General features: G+C 40.9%; 2 protein-coding genes across 2 annotated transcripts; both read right to left on the reverse strand.

The window, feature by feature from the left end:
- Positions 1-662: 662 nt before the first annotated feature.
- Positions 663-11,478, reverse strand: syt19 (synaptotagmin XIX). Its single transcript, XM_058076507.1, has 9 exons — positions 10,979-11,478; positions 8,957-9,180; positions 8,787-8,857; positions 5,991-6,062; positions 5,425-5,604; positions 4,004-4,153; positions 3,654-3,773; positions 1,988-2,099; positions 663-1,909 (listed from the first exon to the last, which is right to left on the reverse strand). The coding sequence occupies exons 2-9, from the start codon at positions 9,159-9,161 to the stop codon at positions 1,602-1,604; spliced, it is 1,218 nt and encodes a 405-aa protein (XP_057932490.1). The 5' UTR covers positions 9,162-9,180; positions 10,979-11,478; the 3' UTR covers positions 663-1,601.
- A 144-nt stretch (positions 11,479-11,622) lies between these two features.
- LOC131131637 (C-signal-like) lies at positions 11,623-15,574 on the reverse strand. Its single transcript, XM_058076509.1, has 6 exons — positions 15,296-15,574; positions 13,818-13,869; positions 13,500-13,687; positions 12,315-12,485; positions 12,117-12,227; positions 11,623-11,996 (listed from the first exon to the last, which is right to left on the reverse strand). Exons 1-6 carry the CDS (start codon positions 15,446-15,448, stop codon positions 11,883-11,885), a joined length of 789 nt encoding a protein of 262 aa, XP_057932492.1. The 5' UTR covers positions 15,449-15,574; the 3' UTR covers positions 11,623-11,882.
- Between the last annotated feature and the right edge of the window lie 511 nt (positions 15,575-16,085).

The following is a 16,085-nucleotide window of genomic DNA, read 5'->3' on the forward strand; positions in this document are numbered from 1 at the left end:
GCCTCCAGTCCAGGTTGTATGAACCTAACTGCCATGTGATAGGATCCAGCATCCAGCACCCAAGTGGAGATAAGCACCATAAAAAATGGATGGATAATCACACAAAGATGCTCCAACTGTGAGCCTAACATGCTAACCACTTGTCCACTCTGCAGCCCGCTTTGACACAGGCAATTTACTTGCATAGAGTGAGATGAAATTTAATTTAATTTAAAATTGACTTCAGAGTTTCCAATGTACTTCAGACTTAAACTTAAATTCAAACTGAAATGACGCTTCTCACACAAGAAGAAAACTTACCAAACTTCTGGGTCAGCCTTCTAATGAACTGCTGACTAAGCGTTCCCACACCTGTCTCCAATAAAAAAGGAGCTGGAAATAGCTGCTGAACAAATGTGAATTAGTAAGTGAATACACACACATGTACTCGGGTTCCTGCAATAGTGTGTAAACCCCGCTGTCCATCAAGTGGGCACATTTGGTGTCTTTGCCTGTCTTGTCTCTACAGCCATAATATTCAGCCTTGTGCATATTTCTCTCTTTCCATTTTTACGAAAAAAATGGTGTCAACATGTCTGTGTTGAAGCTAGTTGCTAGCTGGCTAATAGCTAGCTAAGTGTCAAAAGTAAGCTAGCTAAGTGTCAAAATGGCAGCTCATTCGGCGAAATAATGTTAAGAATAAAAATTAAAATATTGCTGTAACATGGTTAATATGCACCTCACATTATATATCAATGGTGAGGGTTGTGGGTTTATTAAAAAATATAAATACAATAGACATAATAAGTGGGTCCCATACGTGCGCCAGCTAGCAGGTGTCAAAAGTAAGCTAGCTAAGTGTCAAAATGACAGCTCATTTGGCGAAATAATGTTAAGAATAAAAATTTAAATATTGCTGTAACATGGTTAATATGCACCTCACATTATATATCAATGGTGAGGGTTGTGGGTTTATTAAAAAATATACATACAATAGACATAATAAGTGGGTCCCATGTCAAAAGTAAGCTAGCTAAGTGTCAAAATGGCAGCTCACATTTGGTGTCTTTGCCTGTCTCGTCTCTACAGTCATAATATTCAGCCTTGTGCATATTTCTCTTTTTCCATTTATAAAAAAAATGGTGTCAACACAACTTCTAAAAACTGGACATGCACAGGTAAGGTATGAGTTCCTTGAATTGATTTTAATATGCATTTTTAGTGATCATGTGACACATAGTGTAATATATTAAGGATTCTGTAATGTTACAGTTCCATCAGCAAAACTGAAAATATGTAAAGTGCACAATGTGATGCAAAACAGCAAATAACATCAAAATATTAATATTGATTCCAGTGTAGAATAAGTAATAAAAACCCTTAAGCCCCTAGATGGCAGCACAGGCTTGTCAAATAAGACATAACCCATTTCATATTGTCTTGGATTGGATTGGATTGGAGTCTACCCTGCTCAGCTGGGATAAGCTCCAGCATACTCCCACAACACTAGTGAGCATAAATAGCATAGAAAATGAATGGATGAATTATTGTAGACTTGAGTATGGACTACATTATTTACTCATTTTAAAAATAACTTACTCACAAGAAGTTGAGCCAGTTACTCAGATAAGAAGAGCATGCCACATCGCTATTGGCTGACGAGCCGAGCGGATCATAAGACCCCAGTGCTTGTCTTCTGAATGTTTGTCTTTCTTCACCACCAACTGTCCGATAAGATGTTTGGATGGCTTCCTACTTGAGTGAGTCTCAAAAATAGAGACCATAATTTTACACTGTTGTAGATCAAAATCTGGCAAGGAGAATACAAGAACCTCATTAAAAACGGTCATCGTCCCATGTTCCATCGCGGAGGTTTTCTGGTACTTCAACTTGCAGCGGTTGCACTGCACAGTGATCCTTGCATACAAGGCTGTGCAACATAAAGAAATGAGAAATTAAACGATCAAACATGGACTCAGTTTTTTTTGTGCAGATGTGTGATATTAACCTGCATCCACGTGGGGCTCCTTGTGGACCGTTCGAACCTTTAACACTCCAACCTCAAGTCTCTGAGAAGTTGGGAGTAACTTAAGTGACAAAAGCACCTCACCTACAAGATCCTATCGGTTAAGAGAATAAACACAAAAGACATTGCAATTAAACATTAACCTTTGTTTAAATTCAACTTCGATCTACCCTGTAGAAAGAATACCTTTTAATTACGGTTCAAGTATTCAAATCAAATCAACTTTATTTGTAGAGCACTTTTCCTGCAAGGACATGCAACACAAAGTGCTTTACAGAATTAAAAACAATTTCCACAATTAAAAAGAAAATTACAAAGAAAGCCCCTCCCTCCATCCCTCCACACACACAATCACACACAGTAGGGAGACATGGCATTGCACTGAGAATCAAGGAAACGCCACCTTTGGGGCCATGCCATTGGGGGACCAGCACCCGGGCCCCCTGACTCCGACAGACAGGCGGACCCCCACATTAAAAGGGAGGAACCCCCAGCCGTCCGGGTCGAAGGGACCCAAGGACAGCACCCCCATCAGCAGACCCGACACAGCCCCCAGTGTGGAGGACCCCCCCTGAGGAAACACTGGAGTTAAAAGCTAAAGACTAAAAGCATAAAATAGGACTAAAAAGAATTTTTTTTAAGTTTAAAATATTAGTTGGGGGTGGCACGGCGGTCTATAATGGTTAGCGCGCAGACCTCACAGCTAGGAGACCAGGGTTCAATTCCACCCTCGGCCATCTCTGTGTGGAGTTTGCATGTTCTCCCCGTGCATGCGTGGGTTTTTTCCGGGTACTCCGGTTTCCTCCCACATTCCAAAAACATGCTAGGTTAATTGGCGACTCCAAATTGTCCATAGGTATGAATGTGAGTGTGAATGGTTGTTTGTCTATATGTGCCCTGTGATTGGCTGGCGACCAGTCCAGGGTGTACCCCGCCTCTCGCCCGAAGACAGCTGGCATAGCTCCAGCACCCCCGTGACCCTCGTGAGGATAAGCGGTAGAAAATGAATGAATGAAGAATGAAAATATTAGTTAAAAAGCCTGATTAAAAAAGGTGTGTCTTTAATTGTCACGGTTCGGCATGTCTGTGTTGTGGTGCGACCCCAGGATGCAGAGAGCAGGACCGAATGCAGGTAAAAATATTTATTTTAGCTATAATTGCAGCAGCAGGAGGAAAAAGGCAACTCAGGTAGCAGAAGGACAAACTATAATGAGAAGCACACACCTGAACTAAATACACACTGAAATTAGGGACAGGTGTGGGTGATTAGGGCAACTAAGGCAGACACGGGAAAACAGGAAGTCCGATACAAAATAAGAGTGCAAAACAGAAACCAAAGCCCACGTGGGAACCCACACAGGGCGTGACATTAATCTTCTTTTAAAAATATCAACAGTCTCCGCAGTCCTGAGGTTCTCTGGCAGGCTGTTCCACAGGTGGGGGCCAGAGTGGCTAAATGCTGCCTCACCGTGGGTTTTTGTTCTGGGTTCTGGTATTGTTAAAAGGCCAGTGCCGGAGAACCGCAGGGTCCACGGGGGTTGATATGGTAAAAGCAGATCAGATAAATAAGAAGGTGCAAGGCTGTTAAGATATTTAAAAAACAGTAAAAGAAGCAGGCAGGGAGCCAATGTAGTCTATTTTTTTTTACCTTCCTGGGACTGTGAAGTTTTCCCTTCAGCTCCAGAGGGTAAGAAATATTGAATTGCCCCAGGGATGTCCTCACCTCTCCCAATGCTGTGTGTCTGGAGTATTTATCATAGTCTCTTACCTGACAGAAACAGACAAAAAGAGGTCATATACACATATGTTACACTTGTTATGGTATTAAAGTGAATAATATGCAAAGTCATACAAATATGAACATTTTTAGGTTATAGTTTTCAGTGTATTACTGCTTTGACCTGTATTAAAACCTGCTGAACGGAGCAAACTACAGCAAGAAATGTTTTCTCTGGTCATAACTGAAAGAATTTACTGTAATGTGTTTGGATACAGAACCTCCATCCTGAGGTGAATGTGATTCAGCTCCTTTTCATCACGCAGAATACAGCTGAACTGGTCTCCAAACAAGGGGTTACAGGTTCCTTTCACAATGCGAGTCTGGAAGTCCTGCAGCACGGTGCATAGGGCTGATGGTGTCCCTCCTTCCTAATAGGATCAGAGTAGTAATCCATAGTAGCTTTAGTACAAGGCTGCGGTTTGGTAGTTGGAGAAGAAACATTTACATCCTTTTAAGCCCAAAAAATAATCATATTCTGGCCAAATTTTGAAGTTAAATGAGTTTCAAAATTTGTTTAATGGACAGAAAAAGACACAGGAAAGTGAAAGATTTCATTAAATAAAGTTTGTTATTTTTTTTAGAGCTGTCAAAAGTTTTTTTTTTATTTTTTTTATTGTTTTTTAAAGGTAATTAACCATGATTAATCAACATTTCAACAATGAAATATGACTTTTTTTACTGTTATGACCAGAATAAGTGGCATGACAGGTGTGTATATTTGATTATATTTGGGTTGGGGGTGCTGGAGCCTATCCTAGCTGTCTTCAGGCGAGAGGCAGGGTACACCCTGGACTGGTGGCCAGCCATTCACAGGGCACATATAGACAAACAACCATTCACACTCACATTCATACCTATGGACAATTTGGAGTCGCTAATTAACCTAGCATGTTTTTGGAATGTGGGAGGAAAAACCGGAGAAACCCTCCCATGCACGGGGAGAACATGAAAACTCCACACAGAGATGGCCGAGGAATTGAACTCGGGTCTTCTAGCTGTGAGGCCTGCATGCTAATCACTCGTCCGCCGTGCAGCCCCATGTGTTTACATTCATTCATTCATTTTCTACCGCGTATCCTCACGAGGGTCGCGGGGGTGCTGGAGTCTATCCCAGCTGTCTTCAGGCGAGAGGTGGGGTACACCCTGGACTGGTCGCCAGCCAATCACAGGGCACATATAGACAAACAACCATTCACACTCACATTCATACCTATGGACAATTTGGAGTCGCCAATTAACCTAGCATGTTTTTGGAATGTGGGAGGAAACCAGAGTACCTGGAGAAAACCCACGCATGCACGGGGAGAACATGCAAACTCCACACAGAGATGGCTGAGGGTGGGATTGAATTCGGGTCTCCTAGCTGTGTGGTCTGCGTGCTAACCACTTGTCCGCCGTGCAGGCCCAACAATTTATATCAAGCTTTTCTGTTATTCCACCGTCGGCCATCTCTGTGTGGAGTTTGCATGTTCTCCCTGTGCATGCGTGGGTTTTCTCCGGCTACTCACGGCATGTAAATCGAGTGTTATTGGAGGATTTTGTTTTTTTAGAGGGCTATATGACAAAATAGAGGAATCCCATTACAGGCATTATTAGCTGCCTTGTGCTAGTGTCTAGTATAGTATATTTCACAAATTACCCCATCTTCAATGCAACGCTCCCCCTTCTCAGATCCTTTCCACAGGAGCTTCAGTTGGACAAAAAGCTGGAGGCTGCTGATCTGACTTTGTTGCTGAAGCCCCTCGACCTCCAAGACTGTAACCACAAGCTGGCGCTGCTGCTGGTCAAAGTAGACGGAGTAGTGGAGAAATCCTTTAACCTGGTGGAGGAGATTGACGAATCTTAAACTATATTGGGAAAGCAGGAAGTGAACAAATGTAACAGTTACTGATGGTAAAAGTACCAGATGGAGGGGTAGGATTTAATAAGCTTTGCTTCTTCCTACTCCTTTTGGACATGTGGAACTGTGAACTGATTATGTGATGCATTCAATTGTAATCTGATGCATGTTCAAATGAAATAAAACCATTACCATTACCATAGATGGATGAAAATAAAATATACTTTATGGCTGTACACTGTGCGTTGCTATGGTAACGCACTACAAGGTCCAATTTAAAACAATTGCAATTGTTTTAAACAGGGCAAAATAATAATAATCATAATAAACAAATTGAGTATAAAATGTGGTTTACTGTTACAGACTTTATCATCCGCTGCTTCCTGGTCGGGTCCCAAGGAGTTCCGAGATAAGATGTCTGCATCAACATCCTCCACCTGCAAAGTGTGCACACACATTCAACTTTTATTATTGGTTTTGGCATGTCTTAGCAGTCCTTTGTTTAAACAAATATGCTCATTACTATGTGTGCACACAGAGAGCTTTGCCTGCTCAATGCGTCTTTTTTTGGCTACAGCTTTGACACAAACGTGAATAAAACCATCTCTGAATTCTAAAGTGTTTTCTTTTCAGAATAAAACACTCATGGATGTGATCATTCATTCATTTTCTACTGCTTTTCCTCACAAGGGTCGCAGGGGAGGGGTGCTGGAGCCTATCTCAGCTGTCTTCGGGCGAGAGGCGGGGTACACCCTGGACTGGTCGCCAGCCAATCACAGGGCACATATAGACAAACAACCATTCACACTCACATTCATACCTATGGACAATTTGGAGTCGCCAATTAACCTAGCATGTTTTTGGAATGTGGGAGGTAACCAGAATGAGCATGTAAACTCCACACAGAGATGGCCGAGGGTGGAATTGAACTTGGGTATCATAGCTGTGAGTCCTGCACGCTAACCACTTGTCCACCATGCAGCCCAAAGATACATTATTTGTTCTTCATCACATTGTTTTGAGTGTATTCATTCATTCTCTGCCGCTTATCGCAGGGGTGCTGGAGCCTATCCCAGCTGTCTTCGGGCCAATCACATGGCACATATAGACAAACAACCATTCACAGTCACATTCATACCTATGGGCAATTTGGAGTCGCCAATTAACCTAGCATGTTTTTGGAATGTGGGAGGAAACCAGAGTACCCGGAGAAAGCCCACGCATGCACAGGGAGAACATGCAAACTCCACACAGAGATGGCCGAGGGTGGAATTGAACCCTGGTCTCCTAGCTGTGAGGTCTGTGCGCTAACAACTCGACCGCCGTGCCGCCCGGATGTGATCATGAAGCTGAGTAGTCATTGCATTGCATATCACAAAAACTCCCAATTCATGTTTGTGTTGCTTACTGTCATGGAGTCTGCTCAATCTGGTTGTCGTAACAACTTCCCCTTTTGCTTGTTGTCTTTCTAACATGGTGAATTCTCATGTACATAAGCCTCTCACATGATCACCGTCACCCCGTGCTGTGCTCCACCCCGCTGCTATGAATAATTTTATTGAACCAATATTTCCAAGTCACGGTACGCAGTAGCCTGAAGCAAGACGGTAAAGTTTGAAGTGTCAACATAAGTTTCCACTTTGCCATGATATTTAGCACAGCCTCTTTTAGAGCTATATCTTCTATACAGTATCTACTGCAGAAAAACTATAAGAATTAAATAAATATTCATAATGCCATTATTGATACAGTGGCATTTTATATAAGGAAAATGGTGAGTCATTAACCACTTAACTAGACTAAATACTGTACCAAGAAAATGTAAGTGCTCTCTCTTCCTGTTTGATAAGTCTAATATTTCTTCATAACAAATGTTCAAATGAATGCTATATATATCACTATATATATCACTATATTGACACTTACTATGGTATCCATTATGTCATTGGATGCTCATATCACCTCCTACTTCGGTATGTGACAAAAAATGTAAAAAATTAAAAATGTAAAAAATGTATAAAAGCTTAAACTGAAAGAAAATGAATAAAGGAATAAATACAAAAAAATAATAATCTAATAATTTTAACTAATAATATTTTTTAATCTATAAAAACAATTACAAAAAATTAAATTATATTAGGAAAGCAGGAAGTGAACAAATGTAACAGTTACTGATTGTAAAAGTACCAGATGGAGGGGTAGGATTTAATAAGCTTTGCTTCTTCCTACTCCTTTTGGACATGTGGAACTGTGAACTGATTATATGATGCATTCAATTGTAATCTGATGCATGTTCAAATGAAATTAAACCATTAGCAACCATTACCAATGCAAAAAGTAACCTACCTACAACACTATGTGGGTATACAAACATATACAATATCAATACGCAATACCCATGCCAAAAAAAAAACACCCTTGTAGTCCCACCACAAGGCATACTGGGTAACTTGTGGTACTCTTTTTTTTTTTCAACATTTTGCAATGTTTTGTTGCATTTTTGCTAGATTGCAAAATATGTTTTATTATTATGTTTTATTGTTCTTAGTACATATTGTGGGCTGCACGGTGGTTGAGTGGTTAGCACGCAGACCTCACAGCTAGGAGACCAGGGTTCAATTCCACCCTCGGCCATTTCTGTGTGGAGTTTTCTCTGGGTACTCCGGTTTCCTCCCACATTCCAAAAACAAGCTAGGTTAATTAGCGACTCCAAATTGTCCATAGGTATGAATGTGAGTGTGAATGGTTGTTTGTCTATATGTGCCCTGTGATTGGCCGGCGACCAGTCCAGGGTGTACCCCGCCTCTCGCCCGAAGACAGCTGGGATAGGCTCCAGCACCCCCGCGACCCTCGTGAGGAAAAGCGGTAGAAAATGAATGAATGAGTTCATATTGTTGTTGCAGATGGAAGACCCGGCATGCCTTGCGGGTATCTGGAAATAACAGTTGTATGTGTTATGTATAGCACTTAGTTGTTCATTTATGTGACGTGTTACCTGTGGATGTGTTGTGTTTTTGTTAAGTTTACATACCCACCATGGCGAGCCCTTCAGTGTGGGAGGGGCATACCCTTAGTCCCCCTTTGCCCCAGACCCACCCCACATCGACATCAATATCACCAGAAATATTTTTTTTTATCATTTTCCAGTAATAACTTCTCACCTTAATAGCTGGGATTCCTTTGTATTGTCTGGTTTGAGATCTGACATCCGAGTTTAGCAACTCACCGTTCACTACATGAAAGATCAAACAAAATCATCATTTTTTTTTGTTGTTACTCAAATACATGAAATACATCTTCAATGGAATGCTTGGACATGATCTGTGGTCACCTGCTTCATGGCGGTCAGTGGTGCTGCGTTGGCGTTTGAAGCATTTAAAAGCCTGCCAGGCTAAAATGCCCAATGCGACCAGGAGAAGAGAAACTGACAAACCCAGGATGCTGTATTTCACTGCAGCTGAGAAGGGAAAACTCAAAGCTGCAGCCGATGTCAACTGCCTGGCAGAGGCAAGGTCGCCCGCTGGAAGCACCATCATTTTTGTACTTCCATGTGATCTGGAGATGAAGAAAAACACAAATGTGAGGACTCAGGGGCAGAACATAACTTTTAGTGTAAGTAACATACTTTAATAAAACTACAAATTTTGAGATTTTATTGCAGTACGCAATAAAATATAAATATAATATTTTAATATTATAAAATAATAGAATATAATAAATATTGTATGTGCATACTTTTTATGTATTAGCAATCAGGCACTCATAAAAATACACTCCTGCTCAAAATGTTAAGACCAGTTGAAAAACTGCAAGCATTTACATTTTGGAGAAAGCAATTTCTTGCAAAGAACCAATTAAGTGGTAATAAATTGAAATAGATTGAAATAATCAACTGGGTACACCCTGGACTGGTCTCCAGCCAATCACAGGGCACATATAGACAAACAACCATTCACACTCACATTCATACCTATGGACAATTCGGAGTCACCAATTAACCTAGCATGTTTTTGGAATGTGGGAGGAAACCGGAATGAGCATGTAAACTCCACACAGAGATGGTCGAGGGTGAAATTGAACTTGGGTCTCCTCGGTGTGAGGCCTGCACGCTAACCACTTGACCACCATGCAGCCCAAAGATACATTATTTGTTCTAAATCAACTTCATCACATTGTTTTGAGTGTATTCATTCATTCATTCTCTACCGCTTATTGCAGGGGTGCTGGAGCCTATCCCAGCTGTCTTCGGGCCAATCACAGGGCACATACGTATAGACAAACAACCATTCACACTCACATTCATACCTATGGACAATTTGGAGTCGCCAATTAACTTAGCATGTTTTTGGAATGTGGGAGGAAACCGGAGTACCTGGAGAAAACCCATGCATGCACGGGTGCCCGAGGGTGGAATCGAACACGGGTCTCCTAGCTGTGAGGTCTGTGCGCTAACCACTTGACCGCCGTGCAGCCTAAAATTATGTTATTTCTCTAAAATAAGTCATTTGTCGGACTGTGAACCGCAGCGTTGTCTTGTTGAAAAAGCCAGTCTTTACCACACAGACAAGGGCCTTCAGTCATGACGTTGCAGGCCCACTGAAGGAAAATGCATCATGATGGCGGCCCCTCCACTGTGCTATGTGGAAAACAACTAAGGTGGGATCTCCTTTGCATGCCAGTAACACTTTTTAAATCACAGAATGACCCATATTTAATGCTCTCAGGCAAATTTCAGTATATTTCAGACAATAAATTGACTTGAGAATTAATTTCAGAGCATTAAGAGCTGGTATAGGAAGTATCAATATTTCAGTATACATATATCACAGCTAGGAGACTAGGGTTCAATTCCACCCTCGGCCATCTCTGTGTGGAGTTTGCATGTTCTCCCCGTGCATGCGTGGGATTTCTCCGGGTACTCCGGTTTCCTCCCACATTCCAAAAACATGCTAGGTTAATTGGCCACTCCAAATTGTCCATAGGTATGAATGTGAGTGTGAATGGTTGTTTGTCTATATGTGCCCTGTGATTGTATATCACTCCGTACATCACTAATCCAAGAGTGCAAAATGTTTTGATCAGGAGTGTAGGAGGAACTTCAAAATGATAAGAAAAAAAATGGCTTACATTACAAGACTTACTAAACATTTACTTACCAAAATTTACATTTACTTTATTTACCAAAGTAAAGGAAGATTTTAAAATAAATAGCACCTTCCCATGATTGTACAATGTACACACATTAGCTAAGTTACCATAAACCACTTTAAGAAAGACGAAAAGATTCAGCTGAAATTACGTCATATATCATGTCAGCAATTTTTTATAAAAATACACACATACGAGTACTTACATAAATAGTCTTCAGGTACTTAACTCATTCACTCCTCCGTTGCTGTCAATCCATGCTCAAAATCCATAACATTATGAGTAAATTAATGTACTTTTCCTATAAAGTATTGAAAAAAGTTCCTCGTTCTTTGACACTGTAGGTACACTCCTGTGTTACAAGATCTTCACACGCAAAAAATGACAGTGCATGACTTCCTGCTCACCCTTCTGGACAAACTAGTTAGTTTAGATTTTAATGATGTCTTAAGAAGCTCAACCAAACTTGATTGCTGCACTGTTTTTTTCCCCTTAAAAGACTCCTGGTACTGATCGATCATATTTACTCCAAAATATCTATATTTTCTTGTTGTATTCTAATGTACCATACAGTCCTTCTGGAGTACCAGTACTGTGTATCTTTTCATAAATCTAATTAAACGTGAATCTATATGACTATTTAGTAATTATGTGCTGCAACCTGTTTTTCATGACATGCAATGAATGGGTTTAAAGTCCTTTGCCTTGTTACTTTCTTACAGTAAGTCTTTACTTAATTATTTACACTGTTCCTGACTGGACTCAAATGTCTGTCACTCAAGGGCAAAGCTTCTTGAGGCTTTATTGACTCTTTTGAGTCATCTACTGGACAAAAAGTGTAACGCAGGCAATGGTCTTACAATGGTATTGTTTTATTTGAATGATGATGTCAGTACAGTAATTGGAATTTTTTAAAATTATATTTCACACCTGGACTCTAACCTATTGTGATATTGATCCAACAATGAATTAGAGTATATTTGCAAATTTTATGATTTTTTTTAAATCAAAAGATTATTTTTTTTGCTAATTTTTCTATTAAAATAATCACAAATAACTTGTCCAACCCACTCATTAAGATTGCAATCCTTTCAGAAATATAATTAGAATCACCAAGGCAATGGCTCCCCTGTGTAGTTCACAAACGAACCGTGATCTTTCTCACTTAGTCCACCAAGAACAGACAAAAGAGAAGAAACACTCTCTTCCGGACTCAGTGGAGCCTGGAAAACAAAACACTATTAGCACCTAGCCGGAATAGACTTCATGTATTATTATTATTATTATTCAGGCTGTCATCTGCGTGAGAAGTGCTGGTGTGAGTTAACTTCTTTGGTCTGTACCTGAGAACCACCCATGTCGGTGCGGACCCAGCCTGGGTGTACAGCCACACAAAGAATGCCATCAGGTTCTAGATCTACTGCCAAACAGCGGCTCACCATGTTGAGGGCACTCTAAATGTATAAGAACACATTTGTCAAAAAATGTGTCTCTATAATCAACATTTTGTCACATTCAGTGTTTAAATCAGCGTGACTAACCTTAGATGTTCGATAGGGGTACCAGTTGAAGGTGTTCATCTGCTCTGCACTTACAAGCTTTATGGAGCCAAGTAGAGAAGACATGTTAACGACAGCCGCTCTCTGGATGCTCATGCTCACCGCACCGCGTGGTGCTCTGGATGCAGCTTGCTTCAGCAGCGGAAGGAATGCCTGTCATGGGTAGAAACAGAACAAAAACACTTGTGTTTTGTTTATATTATAATCCTAATATACAGTGGTGTGAAAAAGGGGTTTGCCACATGGTGATTTTTCCACATTCATTCATTCATTTTCTACCGCTTATCCTCACGAGGGTTGGAGGGGGTGCTGGAGCCTATCCCAGCTGTCTTCTGGCGAGAAGCGGGGTACACCCTGGACTGGTGGCCAGCCAATCACAGGGCACATATAGAGAAACAACCATTCACACTCACATTCATACCTATGGACAATTTGGAGTCGCCAATTAACCTAGCATGTTTTTGGAATGTGGGAGGAAACCGGAGTACCCGGAGAAAACCCATGCATGCACCGCGAGAACATGCAAACTCCACATAGAGATGGCCGAGGGTGGAATTGAACCCTGGTATCCTAGCTGTGAGGTCTACGCGCTAACCACTATAGCCACCTATTTTTCTACATTCATTCATTCATTTTCTACCGCTTATCCTCACGAGGGTCGCGGGGGTGCTGGAGCCTATCCCAGCTGTCTTCGGGCGAGAGGCGGGGTACACACTGGACTGGTCGCAAGCCAATCACAGGGCACATATAGACAAACAACCATTCACACTCACATTCATACCTATGGACAATTTGGAGTCGCCAATTAACCTAGCATGTTTTTGGAATGTGGGAGGAAACCGGAGTTGACCCCTGGGGCACGCCACATATAGAATCTAAGTTTGCAAATGTGTGTTCTCCTAGCTTAACATATTGCTTCCTGTTAGAATCAAACCTACAGTACATGGCCCTGTGTGATTTATTTTTCTCACAACTGCATGTTGTGTTCAGTCATGGACTAATATCCAAATTTGATGACCTGAAATGTGAAAAACATGAAAAAATTAATAAATCAGAAAAGGGGCAAACACTTTTTCACACCCTTGTATGTACCAAATATGGAGATAGATGAGTGCTTTCTCCGACTTTAAGCAAAGCCGGACTCAACTTTCAGCGGCTAACTATTACCTTGGTGATCATTAGAGGGGCCACAGCATTAGTATGGAAGTTCTCAATCATCTTCTCAGCAGTAACAGTATGGAGGTCAGCCACCACATTGACTCCTGCGTTGTTTATGAGGCAGTTCAGACCTTCCTCCTGCACCAGCTGATGCACCTCCTCCGCACACTTCTGGATACCCTCTTGACTCTGCACATCTGGGTGAATAACATCATCCATTAATCGAGATAAAAGGAAAGATGACAAGGTATCCATGAAGCTGCTTTGGTTGGGAAATTTGGTATTTTGGTGCTCTCATATTGGCACCTCATGGTAATGAGCTCTTACCCAGAGTAATTATGTGGACTTGGGGATGCTTCTTCGCCAATTCATTAAGTTTCTAGTCAGGAAAAACAACAGCAATAAATCAAACAATTAATAACTTTAGTACAGTTTTTTTTAGTTCGCTTTTATATTTATTTTCACAAATATCCGTGTGTTGTTTACTTGTTCGAATACATTGTATGTAAGATAAGATAAGATAAGATATGCCTTTATTTGTCCCTCAGTGGGGAAGTTTGCAGTACAAAGTACAAAATACACAATATAACAAATTAAACAATATAAACAACCCAAGTATTAACAAATCAACAATTTTACCCAGAATTATATACAAATACAGTTTGCAGATAATATGAAATGAGATTAAATATATGGGGCTGCACGTTGAGCGAGTGGTTAGCGTGCAGACCAGGGTTCAATTCCACCCTCGGCCATCTCTGTATGGAGTTTGCATGTTCTCCCCGTGCATGCGTGTGTTTTCTCCGGGTACTCCGGTTTCCTCCCACATTCCAAAAACATGCTAGGTTAATTGGCGACTCCAAATTGTCCATAGGTATGAATGTGAGTGTGAATGGTTGTTTGTCTATATGTGCCCTGTGATTGGCTGGCGACCAGTCCAGGGTGTATACTCCGCCTCTCGCCCGAAGACAGCTGGGTTAGGCTCCAGCACCCCCGCGACCCTCGTGAGGAAAAAGCGGTAGAAAATGAATGAATGAATATGGGGCTGCACGGCGGACGAGTGGTTAGCGCGCAGACCAGGGTTCAATCCCACCCTCTGCCATCTCTGTGTAGAGTTTGCATGTTCTCCCCGTGCATGCGTGTGTTTTCTCCGGGTACTCCGGTTTCCTCCCACATTCCAAAAACATGCTAGGTTAATTGGCGACTCCAAATTGTCCATAGGTATGAATGTGAGTGTGAATGGTTGTTTGTCTATATGTGCCCTGTGATTGGCTGGTGACTACGAGATCTTGCTAGTGAGTTAATATGAGGCATTATAGAAATACTTCACTTAGAACTTAATATATTGCACTTAGAGCACTTATGTAGTGTTAAATTGCATACAAACTAAGGGAATAATGGTTTTGTGATTTTAAAAAGTAAAAGTATGTTGTTTTTGTTCACTTATTTTGCACAATTGACTATATTGTGCTCAAACAATTGCATTGTAGCAAGCTTGAGTCACACAAAAAAATGTTAAGTGGCTTTAGGTAATACTCTTTAAGCACTTAGTGAATACTGCTACAAATTATAGCCTACTAAACAAGAGTAAATTCATGCGTTATGCAAAGTTGCATTGTTTTACATAGTTGTTGTTTAATATGAAACCGTTTATTTACCTAAAATCTTTGCACCTGTGTTTTATTGTGATTTTGATTAAATAATTAAAGGCATTATTAAAAGTCATCTCATGATTTTAATAACTACAAATTATATATAAAAGAAGTTACGTAAAGTAAGTGGGTACTATGAAAGGTAGTGTTTACCAGCGCGCTGCCGGGGTCTCTGGCTGTGGCTATAATCTTCCCCGGTGAAAATCCTCCGGTTACCAGACTTTCCACCAACTGCAGTCCCAATCCTCGGTTCGCTCCCGTTACCATCACGGAACCGCAGTTTTTAAAACATGCGAGACCACTCATTGTTTCGGCTTCTCTGAACCTTGTCGGGATGGAATGTTAGCCAAGGATTGAAGAGTTAAGGATAGTTTAACCCTGCTGCGTGGAGCTGAAAATCCGCCATGATGGTGAGCAAGAGAGGTAGGCGGGGCGAGGTGGACAGCAGTGTACAATGTAAACACTAGCTCTGACCTGACTATAAATAAAGTTATACGCTTTGCATATATTTTATAAGCCGGTTGAATGTAATTTTAACGTACGTTTATGAATATTGGAAGTATTTACACAATGAAACATGTATTTCAGTAAAGCCATTGTTAATATAAAATCATCACTGACTTGTCATTAATTCAACTAATCAACCAGAGAAACAAATTAGCTTAAAGCTATATTGTGTAGGAGTCCCGTATTACTTACTTTATGCCTTTAATATCCTGTTTAATTATAATAACAAGTGTTATAAATGACACATGCCTGTCTTGGTTTATGGGGAACAAGAAAAAACACAAATTTGTTCTTTTAGACTGTTTATTAATGACTGGTCAGTGTGTTGAGGACATGTTTACAATACAAGGTTTGTGGGTTCTGCTCACCATCATGGCGGCCAAAGGGAGGAAGTCTCCTCTAGTCTGCTAGCTAGTCAACTACGATAACAACACCT

This window comes from Doryrhamphus excisus, chromosome 6 (genome assembly GCF_030265055.1).
Source record: "Doryrhamphus excisus isolate RoL2022-K1 chromosome 6, RoL_Dexc_1.0, whole genome shotgun sequence".
NCBI classification, from domain to species: Eukaryota; Metazoa; Chordata; class Actinopteri; order Syngnathiformes; family Syngnathidae; genus Doryrhamphus; species Doryrhamphus excisus.

Excerpts from the sequence above, each read along its gene's own strand:
- syt19 (XM_058076507.1), bottom strand. The coding sequence starts at position 9,161 with ATGATGGTGCTTCCAGCGGGCGACCTTGCCTCTGCCAGGCAGTTGACA. Across the intron at positions 5,605-5,990 it reads AGGAAGCAGCGGATGATAAA|GTTAAAGGATTTCTCCACTA; the intron begins GTCTGTAACAGT and ends CTCCTCCACCAG. Across the intron at positions 3,774-4,003 it reads ACATTCACCTCAGGATGGAG|GTAAGAGACTATGATAAATA; the intron begins GTTCTGTATCCA and ends TGTTTCTGTCAG.
- LOC131131637 (XM_058076509.1), bottom strand. The coding sequence starts at position 15,448 with ATGAGTGGTCTCGCATGTTTTAAAAACTGCGGTTCCGTGATGGTAACG. Across the intron at positions 13,688-13,817 it reads AGTCCACATAATTACTCTGG|ATGTGCAGAGTCAAGAGGGT; the intron begins GTAAGAGCTCAT and ends TTATTCACCCAG. Across the intron at positions 12,486-13,499 it reads CCCCTCTAATGATCACCAAG|GCATTCCTTCCGCTGCTGAA; the intron begins GTAATAGTTAGC and ends TACCCATGACAG.